Below are 18,874 nucleotides of genomic sequence, written 5' to 3' on the forward strand. Positions count from 1 at the left end.
GACTTTATTGAATGTCAAGAAATAGTGTTTAGTGTTTAGGCAGCTCCTTGGTAACCCCAGGTGCAGCAACATCAAGAAATTTATTGAGCATCTACAATGTGCTCAATAAATGGCTGATTCAAAAGACTGCTGTTTATATATATATATACAATGGAATATTACTCAGCTGTAAAAAGGAACGAAATTGGGACATTTGTAGAGACATGGATGGACCTAGAGACCATCATACAGAGTGAAGTGAGTCAAAGGGAAAAACATATATTAACACATATGTGTAGAATATAGAAAAATGGTACAAATCTACCGGTTTGCAAGGCAGGAATAGAGACACAGATGTAGAGAACAAACATATGGACACCAAGTGGGGAAAACGGGTAGGGTTGGGGAGGGAATGAATTGGGAGATTGGGATTGCCATATATACACTACTAACAAGAAAAAAAAAACCAAATTGTACACTTTAAATATATGCAGTTTATCGTATGTCGATTGTATCTCAATAAAAGTTCTTAAAGAGAAAAAAAAGACTGCTGTTGCATGTACATGTACCTTTTAAACTCAGCGTCCAATATTTCCTACCCACCAGTGTTTATATTATAAACGTTTCACTAAAACTGAAAAACTTGGCATTCAAAACTGAAAACGGCTGGCTGTTATTAACTGAAAAAGCTGCCTTACTCTATCTGCTCCAGCTGCGGGCTTTGAGTCAGGATGGGGGAAAATGGGAACCCGTGTAAATTGTTTCAGGGTTCCCTTGATCACCGAAAGGCGCCATCGACCCCGAATCTTTCCAACGAGAGTGGCCTTTCTCAGGCGACGCACCAAGATACAGTTTTAGAATTTGCTTTCCAGGTCAACGGTTCTTGATTTTTAAAATGGGCTAGATGGAACGCAATTCGGAAAGGCGAGCGCGTATCCAGACCGCCCCCCCTCCCCCGCCCCTCCCCCCATGCCCCCTCCCCCCATGCCCCCTCCCCCCATGCCCCCTCCCCCCCTCCGCGCGCGCTTTTGGGACGCGAGAGGCGGGGTCTCGCGGGCTCGGAGCCGACGCCACGGAACCGTCAACGGAAGGGGCGGAGCCTCCGGAGCGGTGGCGGGAAAGCAGGCTGTGGGAAAAGGCGCGGCCACGTCGCCAGTCCGCGTCGCGTCCCTGCAGCCGCGCCAGCAGCCGCGCCATGCCCGCCGCCGGCTCAGAGCTGCCGCGCCCGCCGTCTCCTCCCGCCGCGCAGGAGCAGGGCGCCGAGCCGCCGCCGCCGCACGGGGAGCTGCAGTACTTGGGGCAGATCAAGCACATCCTCCGCTGCGGCTTCCGTAAGGATGACCGCACCGGCACCGGCACCCTGTCGGTGTTCGGCATGCAGGCGCGCTACAGCCTGAGAGGTAAGGCGGCCTCGCCAGGGGGGCGGGAAGGCGGGCACGCCCGGTGCGCGCGGGGCTGCGCGGGGGAGAGCGCGCCGGATAGGCGGGGCCCCGCCGTCGGCGTTTAGTCCTGACCTCAACCCCGCGGGGAGGGGAAGCGGCCTGGGCAGCCCCACTGTGCGGACGCCGAAACTGAGGCTCGGATGAGAGAGAGGACTCGCGTAGGGTCACACGGACTGGAGGGGCAAAGCTGGGAGGTGAAACCAGGCCCTCCGGCTCTTACTCATCCCGTGATGCTGTCTCCCCAAAGCGGGCGCGATCCCGCTGCGTTTGCCGCAGACTAGAGGTTGGGAGAGGATCTGCCCGGGCTTGACCCAGGCCTTGGCCGCAGGGCCCCTTTGTTGCCCCCCTCTTCCCTCCTCGACGGCTGTTCCACTTTGCAAAGTTTTTAAAAATTGGAGCGAAGGTGACGTGGGCGGGGCCGCGGCGGGAGGCGGGAGCTGAGAAGCGGGGGCGGGAAGTTGTAACTCGCAGCAGCTTTCCCATCTGGTCCGGCGATCTAGCTTTCCTCTTAAACCTTGAAACAGGAACGCGAGCGTCTGAGAGTTCTTATTTGTCCTTGTCTTTAAAACAGGGCGACCCCTGGGAAGAAGCGTGTCTTTGGGGGTTGTTAGGGTCGGGCTTTCAGGGCACAGGTGGGCGGGATGGGGGTCGGCACGGGACAAAATTTCATGAAACAGGTGTGGAGGGCGGTTGTGAGTGGGGAGACCAACTGTTGGTGAAGCAGATTCACCCAGGTCAGGGGAGAAACCCTCCGGTGCACAGCCACCCCACCCCACCCCCCCTTTTTTTTTTTTTTTTTTAATTTTTTGGCGGCACCGTACGGCTTGCAGGACCTTAGTTTGCTGCCCAGGGATCCAGCCCCTGCCCTTGGCAGTGGAAGCGCAGAGGGTTAACCACTAGGCCGCCGGGGGAAGTCCCACACCCATTCATGAGTCTGAAAATACCGGGCTGCAGTGTCCGAGCAGAGGGGATCCACCTTCCTGTAGCTTCTGCACCCTGAGCCACAGACCTAGTTTTTCTTCCAGCCCCTCTGCTTAGACCTTAGTCGAGTTGCTTAACTTCTCCCATCTTCAGCTTCCCCATGTGCTCAAAATGGAGGAAATGATCCTCAAGATGGAGGGAAGTAGGTGCTTGAAGAATGTTGCATGAATATCATCTGTACAACTGATAATGTCGACTAAATAGGTACCGAATTTAGAGAGAAGCTTTCACGTTTCTCTCAACTGCTGGATGCAGACTTGTGTATTACCACCTGGTGCTTGTAAAATGGAGAGCATATTGGAGCCTCAAGGAGGGTTGTTTTGAGGATTAAATAGGATTATGCACATCAAGTATTTAAACAGTTAACTATTTTTAGTACACTTGAAACATGGAGGTTAATTTTCTTTGTGAACATTTAAAAACTGTTCAGTTTGGGCAAGGGCAGTATCTATTATCCCCTTGTGGTGAGCAAGTTTTCCCAGGCAGGATGATCATGGAGTAGGGGCCTTCAGGCTTTGTCCTAGGGCACATTCTGTGTGTTGTCTTCACACCTCTGCGAAGGGTTCACAGTAACCAGGTAGTGGGTGGTAGCTCTTTCCTGTCCACATGGGCATCCCTGCCTTGCCCCTGCCCCATCTCACTATGTGGAATTCCTGTGTCTGGTGGCCAGGTTGGCACTGGAGGGTGGTGGTCTTGGTCTGAATTGTGTCACTGCCGTGGGGCTGCAGCCTTGGGAGCTCCACTCTGATCCAGGGGTGCCCATGTGGCAGAAGTTGCAGTTTTGCAGCTGCTCTGTGGTCACTCCAGGGCCTTATGTCCTGGGGCAGTTTGCTTTTACAGAGAAAGTTGGATGGCATGTTCTGTTTTCCCATCTTGAAATTATATGGCAAACTGTTTTCCAGATGAATTTCCTCTGCTGACAACCAAACGTGTTTTCTGGAAGGGTGTTTTGGAGGAGTTGCTGTGGTTTATCAAGGTAAAGAAGTTGCTGCTGAATCAATTGTCTGTTCTCAATACAGGACCAGCAGGATCCTTTTAAAAGTCACATCATGTCACTCCTCGGCCTAAAGCCCTTAGTGGCTCCCATTTCACTCAGTAGGAGCCAAGGTCCTTATCATCCTGTCTCAGCTCTGGCCTCAGCCAGAGTCCCTCTGACTCTGCTCCTCCCACCCTGGCCTCCTTGCTAATCTTCGAATACAACCAGGACATTCCCACCTGGGGCCTAGGCACAGTTCCCTGGAACCTACTCCCTGGAACCTGCGCTTCCCCCCAGTGTAGCATGACTTGCTCCCTTACCCTCAAGTTCTGCTCAGTGAGCTTTCCCTGCCTCCTGTTTAAGACTGTGATTGCCCCCCCACCTCCTTCCACCCGCCCTTTGTTTTCTCTATAGAGAAACATGTATAAGGTCTGCCCTCCCCCTTTACCCCCTTTAAGGGGAAAGGCAGACAATCAAATAAATAAAAATTTTTTAATGAAAATATATTTAAAAATTAAAATTTTTAAAAATTTAGAAAAGAATTATAAGCTCCATGAGGGCAGAGAATTTCTCTTGTCCACTGTTGCATCCTGTAGAACACAGTCTGCCACACAGTAGGCACTCAACATGGATTAATCACTGAATTTACATCCCAGCCATGCGCTCATGTTGGGTAAGCTAGAAGGGTCTCTTGAGTAACAAGCTAGAGCTCTGTGATGATGGGTAGCGGCCACACCTGGGCTTCCCCTCCATTTCCTGGTTTGGATCAGTGGTACTCTGGCCAGCACTGGTCACAGGGTGCCTGAGGAGATGGGCTCTGTTCTGGGCTGGGCTAGAGGTTGGGATCCTTTCTATAGGGTAGTTCTGTGGCTTGTATTGTCTTAGGCCAAAGCAAGCCCAAGACCTCCTTACACATTTTAGAAAAGGTTTAGATTTGGATCCAATCCAGTCTCCCTTAGTTCTGTATTCTTGGGTTATTTTCTTCTGAGTTGGCCTCTCTCAACTGACAGTGAGCCTCTACTTCCAAATACATCAGCACAAATCTTAGAAGAGGACATTTGTAAACCAGCTACAGCCCTGTCTGAATGGATGGAAAGGGGGACTTTTGAAGCAACATGTGAAAGATTGAGAAATGAATTGTTGGAAGTGAAAAAAAATTAGCACAAACTCGATGGCAGAAAGGGAGAAACTGAGATGCTCAGAAATAAAATGCATTTGCTTGTTTTATCTTAAAGCTGGAGTTAGGATTCTAATAAGTCTTTGCCAGGAACACATTAGACTTGCCTCTAATATAGTCACTCCATGGGTGATTCGAAAGATACAGGAGTCAGAACGTACCTACACTTCAGCTGAGATCTTCGGTCAAGATAAGAAATATAGTCTGTGCAGTAAGTATCTGTTGAGTGTTGAACATTTTGCTTGTATTATCTACTCCTCACAGTACTATGGGTGGTGGTTACTCCTGCTGTGCTCTTTTCTGGGTGCCGATGGTGAGGCTAGAGGGGTCAGGGAGCTGGTCAGAGGAGAAGGCAGAAGAGGGCAGGCATGGGGCCCAGTGTGTGTGGCCTCATAGCCTTGCTTGTAACCTTACAGCACATCGTACCCAGAGGCCAGGTGGGTCTGTCCTTGACCTGAGAGCATGATCAGGATACATGGATCAAATCTAATGCAATGAAGTATATGTAAGAGGAACGTAAAGCTTGTAGTTGGCACCAAAAAAACCCCCCAAAACCCACATCTTAACTTTGCAAGTATAGGTTGGGGATAAATATGACTTGATAGTGGCACTTGTAAGATGTATGACTGACATATTTGCCAGAAAATCTAATACTGATTAGGCCAATCAGTGGAAATCCCTGATACACCAGTTCTAAGATACACCCAACAGATTGCACGTGAGGCATTAGATTCATTCCGCAGCATCACACTTAGACACAGGACGCATTTAGTTAAACACAAAACTGTTAGATGAGATGGAAATAATTAAAGGACTTGGAGGTGTTTAGAAATTTTAGTTGTGGGGAATAGGAAAAAAGATTTGAGTGGACTGTCCTGGGGGCCCTCAGAAAGTTTGGACTGGGACCAGCCTGCTTAATGATGGGTTGTGTCAGGTGCTGTCTCCCGTCTGTCAGCACAGCCACAGGCCCACTTTGGGGGGAGGCTTTTGGGGGACCGACTCTGAAGGCACAGAATTCACTGATTGCTGCTCTCTTCCATCTCTTCCAGGGATCCACAAATGCTAAGGAGCTGTCTTCCAAGGGAGTGAAAATCTGGGATGCCAATGGGTCCCGAGACTTCTTGGACAGCCTGGGATTTTCCACCAGAGCAGAAGGGGATTTAGGCCCAGTTTATGGCTTTCAGTGGAGGCATTTTGGGGCTGAATACAAAGAGATGGATTCAGGTGAGGAGATGATTTCCTGAGTCCCTCTCATAGCCTGAGTTTGTTCCATTGTTGCAGGTGAAGCCTGGGGGTTAGGAAGCTGGTGATGGGGTAGTGGATATATAACTCGGACCTTGTGAGGTGCTGCTTCAGATTCATGTGGAGGGTCAGATCCCATCCTAGCTAGCCTGGTGGTTAGCACTTGCCGGGTCTTGGCACCCCGTGTACCTTGCTCATCAGCAGATAGTGACCCAGTTGGTGGTTGGTCATGGTGTTGGGGGTAGGGTTGGAAATTCATCTGGGGGACGAGGGTCCCAGGATTGCCCTTTGGTGGCCATGATCTCCCCTTTTCAAAACTCTGCCACCCAGCACACTAGTGATGCTGGGGACCAGTCTCCAGTCACTCTCTCCTCTCCGCCCTGCTGGCATGGGGAAGATGAAACATCTCACCACTGGACATTCACCCTCCTCTGTCACTTGGTGGCTCCACTTGTGAGTGTCACAGAGTCCAGTCCAGGTCCTTCAACCCTTCTTATCCCCCCTTCCTTAGGTCAGGGATTGCAGAAGCAAATGCCTGCCTGTGGGTGTGGGTGTGTGTGTGTGTGCTCAGTGCTGGCTGGGCAAAAACCAGTGACCTGGAAAGCATGTCTCATCTAAACGGGGCAGTCACACCTCGGCTCTAGCCGGCTGGAGGGATTTAGGCCTGATATTGTCAGGTTCTTCAATAAAAGCCTAAGTCTGGAATGTTGACAACTTCGGTAAGTTAAAAAATACCATGCCAACCTGGAATAGGCAAATTCACAGACTGAAAGTGGATGGGGAGTTGTTGTTTAATGGGGACAGAATTTCAGTTTGGGAAAATGAAGAAGATCTAGAGTGGATGGTGGTGATGGTTGCACAACACTGGGAATGTATCAGTACTTAATGCCACTGACTTCACACTTTAAAATGGTTAAAATGGTCAATTTAATGTTATATAAATTTTGCCACACACCAAAAAAAATGATCTGTGGGCCAAACTGTTTCTGTAGATGCAAGGTCTGTCTGTTGTTAGAATGCAGTGTCTGTCCTAGGACATCCTCAGCATGTGAGGCTACACCCCAGGGTTACTCGTGCTTAAATCCTGCCTAGTGTTCAATTATTTATTCTCCCTTGAGGAGCCTAATGAAATTATGGCCTTAGAGTTGTTTTTTTTTTTTTTTTTTTTTTGTGGAGTATAATTGATTTGCAGTGTTGTGTTAGTTTCTGCTGCACAATGAAGTGGATCAGCCATATACATACCCATATCCCCTCCCTCTTGGACCTCCCTCCCACCCCTACCCCCATCCCACCCGTCTAGGTTGTCACAGAGCACCAAGCTGATCTTCCTGTGCTTTATAGCATGTTCCCGTTAGCTATCTATTTTACGCATGGTAGTGTATATATGTCAATCCTAATCTCCCGGTTCGTCCCACCCTCCCCTTCCAGCCCTGTGTCCACATGTCCATTCTCTACATCTCTATTTCTGCCCTGCAAATAGTTCATCTGTACCATTTTTCTAGATTCCACATATATGTGTTAATATACATTTGTTTTTCTCTTTCTGGCTTACTGCACTCTGTATGACAGACTAGGTCAATCCAGATCTCTACAAATGACCCAATTTTGTTCCTTTTTATGGCTGAGTAATATTCCATTGTATAGATGTATCACAGCTTTACCCATTCATCTGTCAATGGACGTTTAGGTTGCTTCCATGTTCTGGCTGTTGTAAATAGTGTAGCAGTGAACTTTGGGGTACATGTGTCCTTTTGAATTACAGTTTTCTCAGGGTATATGCCCAATAGTGGGATTGCTGGGTCATGTGGTAATTCTATTTTTAAGAAACCTCCATACTGTTCTCCATGGTGGCTGTATCAATTTACATTCCCACCAGCAGTGCAAAAGGGTTCCCTTTTCTCCACACTCTCTCCAGCATTTACTGTTTGTAGATTTTCTGATGATGCCCATTCTAACCGGTGTGAGGTGATACCTCATTGTAGTTTTGATTTGCATTTCTCTAATAATGAGTGATGTTGAGCATCTTTTCATGTGCCTCTTGGCCATCTGTATGTCTTCTTTGGTGAAATGTCTATTTAGGTCTTCTGCCCACTTTTTAATTGGGTTGTTTTGTTTGTTTGATTTTGAGCTCTGTGAGCTGTTTGTATATTCTGGAGATTAATTCTCCTGTTGCTTCATTTGCAAATATTTTCTCCCATACTGAGGGTTGTCTTTTCATCTTGTTTATGGTTTCTCATTGTGGTGGCTTCTGTTGTTGCAGAGCACAGGCTCTAGGTGTGCAGGCTTCAGTAACTGCAGCATGCGGGGTCAGTAGTTGTGACTCGCGGGCTCTAGAGAGCAGGCTCAGTAGTTGTGGCACACGGGCTTAGTTGCTCCACGGCATGTGGGATCTTCCTGGACCAGGGCTCGAACCTGTGTCCCCTGCATTGGCAGGCAGATTCTTAACCACTGCACCACCAGGGAAGTCCCATAGTGTCTTGATTGCTGTAGCTTTGCAGTATAGTTTGAAGTCGGGGAGCCTCATTCCTCCAGCTCTGTTTTTCTTTGTCAAGATTGCTTTGCTGTTCAGGGTCTTTTGTGTTTCCACACAAATTATAAAATTTTTTGTTCTAATTCTGTGAAGAATGCCATTGATAATTTGATAGGGATTGCATTGAATCTGTAGATTGCTTTGGGTGGTATAGTCATTTTCACAATATTGATTCTTCCAGTCCAAGAACATGGTATATTTCTCCATATGTTTATGTCATCTTTGAATTCTTTCATCAGTGTTTTATAGTTTTCTGAGTAACAGGTCTTTTGCCTCCTTACGTAGATTTATTCCTAGGTATTTTATTCTTTTTGTTGTGATGGTAAATGGAATTGTTTTCTTAATTTCTCTTTCTGATCTTTCGTTGTTACTGTATAGGAATGCAAGAGATTTCTGTGTGTTAATTTTGTATCCTGCAACTTTACCAAATTCATTGATTAGCTCAAGTAGTTTTCTGGTGGCATCTTTAGGATCTTCCGTGTATATCTGCAAACAGTGACAATTTTAATTCTTCTCCAATTTGGATTCCTTTTATTTCTTTTTCTCTTCTGATTGCTGTGGCCAGGACTTCTAAACTATGTTGAATAACAGCATCAAGAGTAGACATCCTTGTCTTGTTCCTGATCTTAGTGGAAATGCTTTCAGTTTTTCACCATTGAGAATGATGTTTGCTCTGGGTTTATCATATATGGCCTTTATTGTATTAAGGTAGGTTCCCTCTGTGCCCATTTTCTAGACAGTTGTTATCATAAATGAGTGTTGAATTTTGTCAAAAGCTTTTTCTGCATCTATTGAGTTGATTATGTGGTTTTTATTCCTTAATTTGTTAATATGGTGTATTACATTGATTGATTTGCATATATTGAAGAATCCTTGCATTCTTGGGATAAATTCCACTTGATCATGGTGTGTGATCCTTTTCATATATTGTTGGTTTCTGTTTGTTAGTATTTTGTTGAGGATTTTTGCGTCTGTGTTCATCAGTCATATTGGCCTGTAATTTTCTTTTTTTGTGATATCTTTGTCTGGTTTTGGTATCAGGGTGATGGTGGCCTTGTTGAACAAATTTGGGAGTGTTCCTCCCTCTGCAGTTTTTGGGAAGAGTTTGAGAAGGATGGGTGTTAGCTTTTCTATAAATGTTTGAAAGAATTCCTCTGTGAAGCCATCTGGTCCTGGACTTTTGTTTGTTGGAAGATTTTTAATTACAGTTTCAATTTCATTACTTGTGATAGGTCTGTTTATATTTTCTACTTATTCCTGGTTCAGTCGTGGAAAATTGTACCTTTCCAAGAATTTGTCCATTTCTTTGAGGTTGTCCATTTTACTGGCATATAGCTGTTCATAGTAATTTCTTATAATCCTTTGTATTTCTGCAGTGTCAGTTGTGATTTCTCCTTTTTCATTTCTAATTTTATTGATTTTCATCCTCTCCCTTTTTTCTTGATGAGTCTGGCTAAAAGTTTATCAATTTTATCTTCTCAAAGAACCAACTTTCAGTTTTATTGATCTTTGCTGTTGTTTTCTTTGTTTCTGTTTCATTTATTTCTGCTCTGATCTTTGATTTCTTTCCTTTTACTGACTTTGGGTTTTCTTTGTTCTTTCTCTAGTTGCTTTAGATGTAAGGTTAGATTGTTTGAGATTTTTCTTGTTTCTTGAGGTAGGATTGTATTGCTATAAAATTACCTCTTAGAACTGCTTTTGCTGTGTCCCATAGTTTTGGGTCATCATGTTTTCATTGTCATTTGTTTCTATGTATTTTTTTATTTCCTCTTTGATTTCTTCAGTAATATCTTGGTTACTTAGTGTATGCTGTTTATCCTCCATGTATTTGTTTTTTACAGTTTCTTTTCCTGTAATTGATTTCTGATCTCATAGTGTCGTGGTCAGAAAAGGTGCTTGATATGTTTCAATTTTCTAAATTTCCGAGACTTGATTTGTGACCCAAGATGTGATCTATCCTGGAGAATGTTCCTTGTGTACTTGGAAAGAAAGCGTATTTTTCGGATGGAAGGTCCTATAAATATCAATTAAATCTACCTGGTTTATTGTGTCATTTAAAGCTTGTGTTTCCTTATTTGTTTTCTGTTTGGATGATCTGTCCATTGGTGTAAGTGGGGTGTTAAAGTCCCCTCCTATTATTGTGTTACTGTCAATTTACCCTTTCATGGTTGTTAGCATTTGCCTTATGTATTGAGGTGCTCTTATGTTGGGTGCATGAATATTTATAATTGTTATATCTTCTTCTTGGATTGATCCCTTGATCATTATGTTGTGTCCTTCCTTATCTCTTGTAACAGTCTTTATTTTAAAGTCTATTTTATCTGATACAGGTATTGCTATTCCAGCTTTCTTTTGATTTCTATTTACATGGAATATCTTCTTCCATCCTTTCACTTTCAGTCTGTGTGTGTCCCTAGGTCTGAAGTGGGTCTTTTGTAGATAGCATAATAATGGGTCTTGTTTTTGTATTCATTCAGCCCAGTCTGTGTCTTTTGGATGGAGCATTTAATCCATTTACATTCAAGGTTATTATCGATATGTATGTTTCTATTACTGTTTTGTTTTGGGTGTGTTTTTGTGGATCTTTTTCTTCTCTTGTGTTTCCCCCCAGAGGAGTTCCTTTAGCATTTGTGATAAAGCTGATTTGGTGATGCTGAATTCTCTTAGCTGTTGCTTGTCTCTAAAGCTTTTGATTTCTCCATCAAATCTGAATGAGATCCTTGCTGGGTAGTGTATTCTTGGTTGTAGGTTTTTCTCTTTCATCACTTTAAGTATATCTTGCCACTCCCTTCTGGCCTGCAGAGTTTCTGCTGAAAAATCAGCTGATAACCTTATAGGGATTCCCTTGTATGTTATTTTTTGCTCTTCCCTTGCTGCTTTTAGTATTTTTTCTTGGAATTTAGTTTTTGTTAGTTTGATTAATATATGTCTTGGTGTGTTTTTCCTAGGGTTTATCCTGTACAGGACTCTGTGCTTCGTGAAGTTGGGTGGCTGTTTCCTTTCCCATGTTAGGGAAGCTTTCAACTATAATCTCCTTGAATATTTTCTCAAACCCTTTCTTTTTCTCTTCTTCTTCTGGGACCCCTATAATTTGAATGTTGGTGCATTTAGTGTTGTCCCAATCCCAGTCTGTGAGATTGTCTTCAATTCTTTTCATTCTCTTTTCTTTATTCTACTCCTTGGCAATTATTTCCACCATTCTGTCTTCCAGCTCATTTATTCATTCTTATGCCTCTGTTATTCTGTTATTGATTCCTTCTAGTGTATTTTTCATTTCAGTTATTGTGTTATTCATCTCTGTTGTTTGTTCTTTAATTCTCCTAGATCTTTGTTAAACATTTTCTTTTGTTTTCCCAATCTGTGCCTCCATTCTGTTTCCAAGATTCTCCATCATCTTTACTGTCATTACTCTGAATTCTGTTTCAGGTAGGTTGCCTACTTCCTCTTCATTTATTTGGTCTTGTAGGTTTTTACCTTGCTCCTTCATCTGTAACATTTTTTTTTGCCATTTTTTTTTTTTTGGATGGATGGATGGGATTGTGTTCCTTTCTTAGTGGTGGTTTGGTCTGAGGCTTCCAGCACTGAAGTTTGTTGCCTGTTAGGTAGAGCCAGGTCTTGGTACTGAGATGAGGACCTCCAGGAGGCCTCACTCCGATGAATATTTCCTGGGGTCTGAGGTTCTCTGTTAGTCCAGTGGTTCAGACTCGGAGCTCCCCCTGCAGGAGCTCAGGCCTGACCCCTGGCTGGTAAGCCAAGATCCTGCAAGCCATGCAGGGCAGGAGAAAAGAAAAAAAAAAAAGAGACAAAGGAGCAGAACAATAACAGAGTAAAAAATAAAATAAGATTAGAAAATAACAGATATGCTAGAAAAAACAAAAATATAGATGAAACAATTGAAAGGTAAAACAGAACCACAATAGTGTAAAAGAGGAAGAGGGGAAAAAAGCCAGAAGCCTTGATTGCTGGGGTGGGGGGGGGGTTGGGGGTGGCGGTGGCTTAGGCAGGGGCAGAGTTGAGGTGAGCAGGGTCTAGGCTTAAGACCCAGCAGCTGGAAAAGGTGGCCCAGGGTGGGGGCAGGGCTGGAAGGGCCCAGGAGTGCCTCTGGCCTCTGAGGGCAGAGGACCAGGTCTGGGACTGCAGCAGGCTCCCTGGGCCCAAGTGGGTGAGGAAACTCTAGGTGCGGTTCCCCCTGATCTTCTGATCCTGGAGGGTCCCTCTGCATTCATCTTTCCCCTCCCCCCCCAACACCCCTAGAACCCACACTGCTGGAGAGGACCCTGGAAGTCAGGGGACCAGGCCCAGAAGCCCAACAGACTTTCCAGGGCTCAAGTGGGCAGGGGAAACTAGCCATGTCTCCCCTGATCCTCTGCTCCTAGAGTGTATTCCCCATGCCCCCCAATGTCCATTCCCCCCCGCCCCAGGACCCACGTGACTGGAGGGGGCCCAGAGGGACCAGGCTCCCTGGGGCCAAGTGGTCAGAAGAAAAGCTAGACACATTCCCCCCTGATCCTCCAATCCTAGAGGGCCCCTCCCTGTTTACCTCTCCTCTTCTCCCCTGCCACCCTCCTACGCCCCTAGGACCAACACCGTGGGAGGGGGCCTTGGAGGGCGGAGGACCTGGCCCCGAGCCCAGCAGGCTTCCCAGCCCAAGTAGGGGGTCCCTCCTCCCAGCCACCCCTCAGGGATGCTGGTCCCATCTGGCCTCCACTTCTCCCCCACCCAGTGGCTCAGGTGTTCCTCCCATCTCCTTGGGTGTTGAGGTCCCCCACCAGTATCTGGTAGGTGCCCTAGTTATGGGCCTTAGAGTTGTATGCATGCTTAGCTGTTGGATTTCAGTACAAGAGTTTGTCTTTTTTGTCTTGGAAATTGCAAAAAAAAAGAATGTGTAACCTCTCACGTAAATTAACATTGGTAAAACCCACAGCACTTACCAGATTTCTCTAGCTTCACAGATCTGAGTGTGCAATTTTAGCACGTGTAGGTTTATGTAACTACCACCACAATCAAGATACAGTTCATCTTTTTTGAAATCTTTTCTGGAACTTTGATGGTGAAAGGACTTTCTTCCCCCAAGTTAAGAACCACTGGACTCGAGCATAGGCTGACTCCAACAAGAAGTTTAACCAGAGGGGTGTGAAGCTCTGCACATCTCAGCTTCCAGTTCATTTCAGAAGGAGGCAAGGACTTAAAGTCCAGACACCAGAAATGGGAGAAAAGTACAAGGTGGTATAATAATTAAAGAGGTTTCCTAATATTTACAAGCCAGTAGGTGTTTAGCTGTTAAATTGTAATTTTAGGTGGGAGTGTTGGAAGGATAGTGTCTAGATGACAAAGAGGAGTCTTCGTCCTCTGTTAGTTGGTCTGTGTATGGAAGGGTAAATTCTGCTGAAGATCCAGCCCTGTGCCTGGCAGTGGAGTGTAACAAGGCTGGTTGATGGTATAGAGACTACGTCCCGCGGGGACCACTGGAAGAAGCAAATTGTTGAGGATGAAGGAGGTTAGTGATAGGAGAAGGGAAAGGAGGGACACCATGGCGAAGTATTTAAAGGACTCTGAAGTAGGTAAGAAAAAAGACTTTGTTATAGCTCCAGAGGACAGAACTAGGAGCCCAGACTCAACATAACCCAACGAAATATGAGACATATGTATTGTTCGTTGGGTATTGTGTAACCGTGGGCCAAGGGGGCCTGTGGGAGGACAGTGTGGTTGATGACCTCTGAGGCCCATCATGGGATGCCGTGATTCATGTGTGTGGTGGTCTCTCTTTTTGCCACTTCTGCAGATTATTCAGGTCAAGGAGTAGATCAACTGCAAAAAGTGATCGACACAATCAAAACCAACCCTGACGACAGAAGAATCATCATGTGTGCTTGGAATCCAAAAGGTCGATTGTATCCCAGTCACCCTCCCATGTCCTGACTGCCTCCTGCAGAGGCACTGGGTGGGAGGCGGTGCCAGGAACTGCCCCAGGCTGTCTGGCTGTTTGTGTGACCCTGGGCATTCCCATTTTCACCTTCAGAGGGTGAGGTTGGCCTCAGATGAAATTAAATTTGTGTTTTATGGACTTTAAATTGCCTATAAAAATACTCATGAAAATTTTAGCATTTTAAATTGGGGCAGATGGAATTTCAGATCATCTCCACCTCAGTATTATGAACATTTTAAACAATTATATTGTAAAACTAAACTCTACCAAGGTGTAGTAAATACCCAGAGTGGAATATTTGCATTTATAATAGAGATTTTGAATACAGGAGGGTGTGCCTGAGTTGCCAGTATTGTGGTTTGGTGCCACGAACGTAGCACAAGTAAGTCATTTCAGCTTGGATGGGAGAGTATGGCTTTGGCTGTCAGCATGCACTCACAGTCTCACAATGATGGACAGGTCTCTGTTGTTGGCCTTATGCCATCCCTGGGTTGGAATGGTCTGTGAGGGTCGTGGGGGTCGCTGGTCCAGTGGTTCTTTCTCAGCATCTCCACTATATCAGTTGGCTTCTGTTTCTGTTCCTCTTTGCCTAGAGCTGTGTTCTTTAAAACCAGCACCCCTCTTGACTTTCCTCTGTGCTGGCTCCTCAGATCTCCCGCTCATGGCCCTCCCCCCGTGCCACGCCCTTTGCCAGTTCTATGTGGTGAACGGTGAGCTGTCCTGCCAGCTGTACCAGAGGTCGGGAGACATGGGCCTGGGTGTGCCCTTCAACATCGCCAGCTACTCCCTGCTGACCTACATGATCGCACACATCACAGGCCTGAAGGTAGGCTGCTCTCGGGGAGGAAAGGCTGTCGCCAGCCTAAAGCACTGAGCTGTTAGATCCTGTAACAGGGAAGAACATGCTATATGTAAATGAGGAATGAACTGGATCACTCTGACCTCCTTGGAGCGTTCCTGGCCTTGTGCTCTGTATAAACTAAGGGATCATATAGGTTATTTATTATAACTTTGATGAGTCAAGTTTTCTTAAAAGTGACGCTGGTTAAATTCCTTGTGGAAAGCTTTGGGATGTCTGCATAGTGTGTATCGTGTTTTTACATGATGTGTTTTAAAGGGATTTAAACTAAAGCATTTACTGCTTTGCTTTCTCCCGTGGGGTTTAGCCAGGTGACTTTGTACACACTTTGGGAGATGCACACGTTTACCTGAATCACATCGAGCCACTGAAAATTCAGGTAAGAAATGTATCTGTCACACTTTGATTTGGTGCCTTCTCTTGATAAAAGGTTCATATGGGAAACATCCCTCCTGTAATAGGCGTTCTCAGTGCTGTGATGAGATAAGAGGACCTGCTTGCAGGTTTGCGGATGGTGGTGGGTGGGCAGAGACAAGGCAGACAGGCCTCAATGGCGACAGACACTTAACGTGACAGGTGCTGTGAGGTACTAAGCACCATTACTAGAGAGGAGAAGCCATCTTTGGACCAGAAGGTTTAGTGACATTTTAATTCGAGTTTTTTATTTGGAAGAGTGTTCAAATGCAAATGTTTTCCCTTAGTCTTATGCTAAATACAGTACTTAGGTCTGAACTTTCAGAAGTCTGTGTTCACTTCCATAAGTTACAGCAGCCAACAAAGGATTTGATTTTTGGTTTTTTTTGGGGGGGGGGGGGGGAGGTTTGTTGGTTTTTTAATTGAAATATAGTTGATTTACATCATCAATTAGTGCTGTCCAGCAAAGTGACTCAGTTATACATACATATGTTCTTTTTCAGATTCTTTTCCATTGTGGTTTATCAGAGGGTATTGCATACATAGGTGCCACGAAGGGAGCACAAGTCACTCATTTCAGCTTGAATGGGAGATGCTGTACAGTAGGATTTTGTTGTTTATCCATTCATATATGCCACTTTGCATCTGCTAATCCCAAACTCCCACTCCATCCCCCGCCAGCCCCCTCCCCCTTGGCAACCACCAGTCTCTTCTGTGTCCTCATTCTGTTTGTTTTATGGGTGGTTCATTTGTGTCATATTTTAGGTTCCACATATAAGTGATGTCATATGGTATTTGTCCTCTGACTTACTTTGCTTACTATGATCTCTAGGTCTGTCCATGTAGCTGAAATGGCATTATTTCATTCTTTTTTATAGCTAAGTAGTATTCCATTGTGTACATGAACCACATCTTCTTTATCCATTCATTTGTCAGTGGACATTTAGGTTGTTTCCATGTCTTGGCTATTGTGAATAGTGCTGCTAGGAACATAGGGGTGCATGTATCCTTGAATTACAGTTTTGTCTGGATACATACCCAGGTATGGATTTGCTGGGTCATATGGTACGTCTGTTTTTAGTTTTCTGAGGAACCTCCATACTGTTTTCCACAGTGGCTGCAACAACTTACATTCCCACCAACAGTGTAGGAGGGTTCCCTTTTCTCCACCCCCTCTCCAGCATGTTATTTGAAGACATTTTAATGATGGCCATTCTGACTGGCGTGAGGTGGTACCTCATGGTTTTGATTTGCATTTCTCTAATAATTAGCGATATTGAGCATCTTTTCATGTGCCTATTGGCCATCTGTATTTCTTCTTTGGAGAAGTGTCTTTTTAGGTCTTCTGCCCATTTTTTGATTGGGTGGTTTGTTTTTTGGTTGTTGAGTTGTATGAGCTGTCTGTGTATATTTTGGAATTAACCATTGTCAATTGCATTATTTGCAAATATTTTCTACCATTCTGTAGGTTGTCTTTTTGTCTTATGGTTTCCTTTGCTGTGCAAAAGCTTGTAAGTTAGATTGGGTCTCATTTGTTTATTTTTGTTTTTATTTCTAAGGCTTTGGGAGACTGACTTAAAACATTGGTATAATTTATGTCAGAATATTTTACCTACGCTCTCTTCTAGGAGTTTTATGGTGTCATGTCTTACAAGTCTTTCAGCCATTTTTAGTTTATTTTCAACAAAGGATGATTTGAAATGGCAATAAAAATATGGGTGTCCTGTGCTTAATGAACCCCAAGGAGAAAAATTAGAACCAAAAAGCTTTTAGTCCCTTCCACGTTAGGTCTGGGTTTGGCAAGTCTTTGAGGAGCTTGGCTGCCGTGATTATAGAGGGTGACACAGGGCTCATCCAGAGCTCCCCTCTGCAGTCTGCTCCAGTCCTGCTGGACAGAATAATATGAGGTCGTGACCTGTGTCCATGTCCTCATTGCTGGGGTCCTGGCTTTCATCCCTTTCTGTTAGTTGTCAGCATGTGTCATCTCTCCTTGTGCTTTCTGCCAGGGACAGTTGGGCTAGAGATCAAGGGACTTAAGTAACCATTCTGTAACTAGTAGGCCCTGTCTTTGACAATTTACCAAGAGCAGTTGATTATAGGAACTTAAAGCTGGTGAGTCACCAAGGCTCTTGACACCATCGATTCTACTGAACACCTTTCCCTCTCCACAGGGGCGAGAGAATCAGTCAGCAGCATTGAATAGCCAGGGACAAGGTATCTGCATTATTCCACGCCTGTGAAATAATACTTTATTGGTATAATAGTGTGTGATTTGTTTCATGAAGGGCCTCAGGGAGCAAAGTTAAAGTATGGATCTGGCAAAATAATGTCTTCTGTTGTTTTTAGCTTCAGCGAGAACCAAGGCCTTTCCCCAAGCTCAAAATCCTTCGAAAAGTTGAGAAAATCGATGACTTCAAGGCTGAAGACTTTCAGATTGAAGGCTACAATCCTCACCCGACTATTAAAATGGAAATGGCTGTGTAGAATGCTTTTAAAGGAGTTGTTTGAAGGATATTTACACTCAGGTAAAAGTTAATTTTGCTCTAAAGGAGAAGGAACTAGGTCAAAACCTGTTGGTGATCTATCAGTTATTCATTAACTTTTAAGGATGTTGCACTGGCAAATAGAGCTGTGCTGGTTCTCTTAGTAATCAAAGGCCTTGAGTTTGGGTAACTCACTGAAGATGTATGTAAATGTAGAGACTGTGATTAATGACAGAAAAGAAAAAATGTACATACTCCTTATTCAGACTTCATAGTGTTTTTATGAAAATGGTCAGTGAATTTCAAGTGTTATATATATATTCCCCCAAATTTGGGCAAGCTGGATAACACCGTCAGTCATGGTAATGCCTAGTGTGGTTATGAACATTTAAAGTTGTATTTGTTTTATATCTTGCTATAATAAATGTTTTGCATTTGTGTTTTTTTAAAGTCCATGTTGCCATCTGTCTGCTCAGTTCCTGCCTAAAATAGATTTACCCAAACCCTCCTGAATAAACATACACATGCTGTGTTCTTGTTTAGATGCTGTCTAGATGGGTCGGGTATATTTTAGAAATGCTGACTAAGCTATATTTCACCCTACTTTTCTGTGATTCATCTAATTCTGGCTGCATTTTATCATTAAAATAACATGATTATTTAGAATAAAGGCTTTAATGGGTATAAAAGTAGTCTGTGAAATACCATTTTACCCTTGTTAGCTTCAGCATGGTGTGAATTCTCTACTAACATGCTAAACTGAGCAAGAGAAACATGCTAAACCACTTCAGGGCTGATCAGTGAAATGTTTTTACCTTTGCTGCATGTCAGATACCCTGTAGTACTGCAGGACTGCTTTATTATG

General features: G+C 44.6%; 1 protein-coding gene across 2 annotated transcripts; it reads left to right on the forward strand.

The window, feature by feature from the left end:
• Window positions 1-1,116: 1,116 nt before the first annotated feature.
• TYMS (thymidylate synthetase) lies at window positions 1,117-18,631 on the forward strand. 2 transcript variants are annotated; one of them, XM_057699124.1, is made up of 8 exons: window positions 1,117-1,379; window positions 3,305-3,378; window positions 5,605-5,779; window positions 14,110-14,211; window positions 14,904-15,079; window positions 15,420-15,491; window positions 17,698-17,740; window positions 17,873-18,631. In XM_057699124.1, the coding sequence occupies exons 1-8, from the start codon at window positions 1,175-1,177 to the stop codon at window positions 17,923-17,925; spliced, it is 900 nt and encodes a 299-aa protein (XP_057555107.1). In that variant the 5' UTR covers window positions 1,117-1,174; the 3' UTR covers window positions 17,926-18,631. The 2 variants fall into 2 exon arrangements, with proteins under 2 accessions (XP_057555107.1, XP_057555106.1); XM_057699123.1 differs by lacking the exon at window positions 17,698-17,740.
• The last annotated feature ends 243 nt before the right edge of the window (window positions 18,632-18,874 follow it).

This window comes from Hippopotamus amphibius, chromosome 11 (assembly GCF_030028045.1).
Source record: "Hippopotamus amphibius kiboko isolate mHipAmp2 chromosome 11, mHipAmp2.hap2, whole genome shotgun sequence".
Lineage (NCBI taxonomy): Eukaryota > Metazoa > Chordata > Mammalia > Artiodactyla > Hippopotamidae > Hippopotamus > Hippopotamus amphibius.

What these genes read in the sequence shown, in the direction of transcription:
- TYMS (XM_057699123.1), top strand. Translation starts at nt 1,175, where the DNA reads ATGCCCGCCGCCGGCTCAGAGCTGCCGCGCCCGCCGTCTCCTCCCGCC. An exon ending in GGCGCGCTACAGCCTGAGAG is followed by an intron (nt 1,380 to 3,304) that starts GTAAGGCGGCCT and finishes ACTGTTTTCCAG; the next exon opens with ATGAATTTCCTCTGCTGACA. An exon ending in ATACAAAGAGATGGATTCAG is followed by an intron (nt 5,780 to 14,109) that starts GTGAGGAGATGA and finishes CCACTTCTGCAG; the next exon opens with ATTATTCAGGTCAAGGAGTA.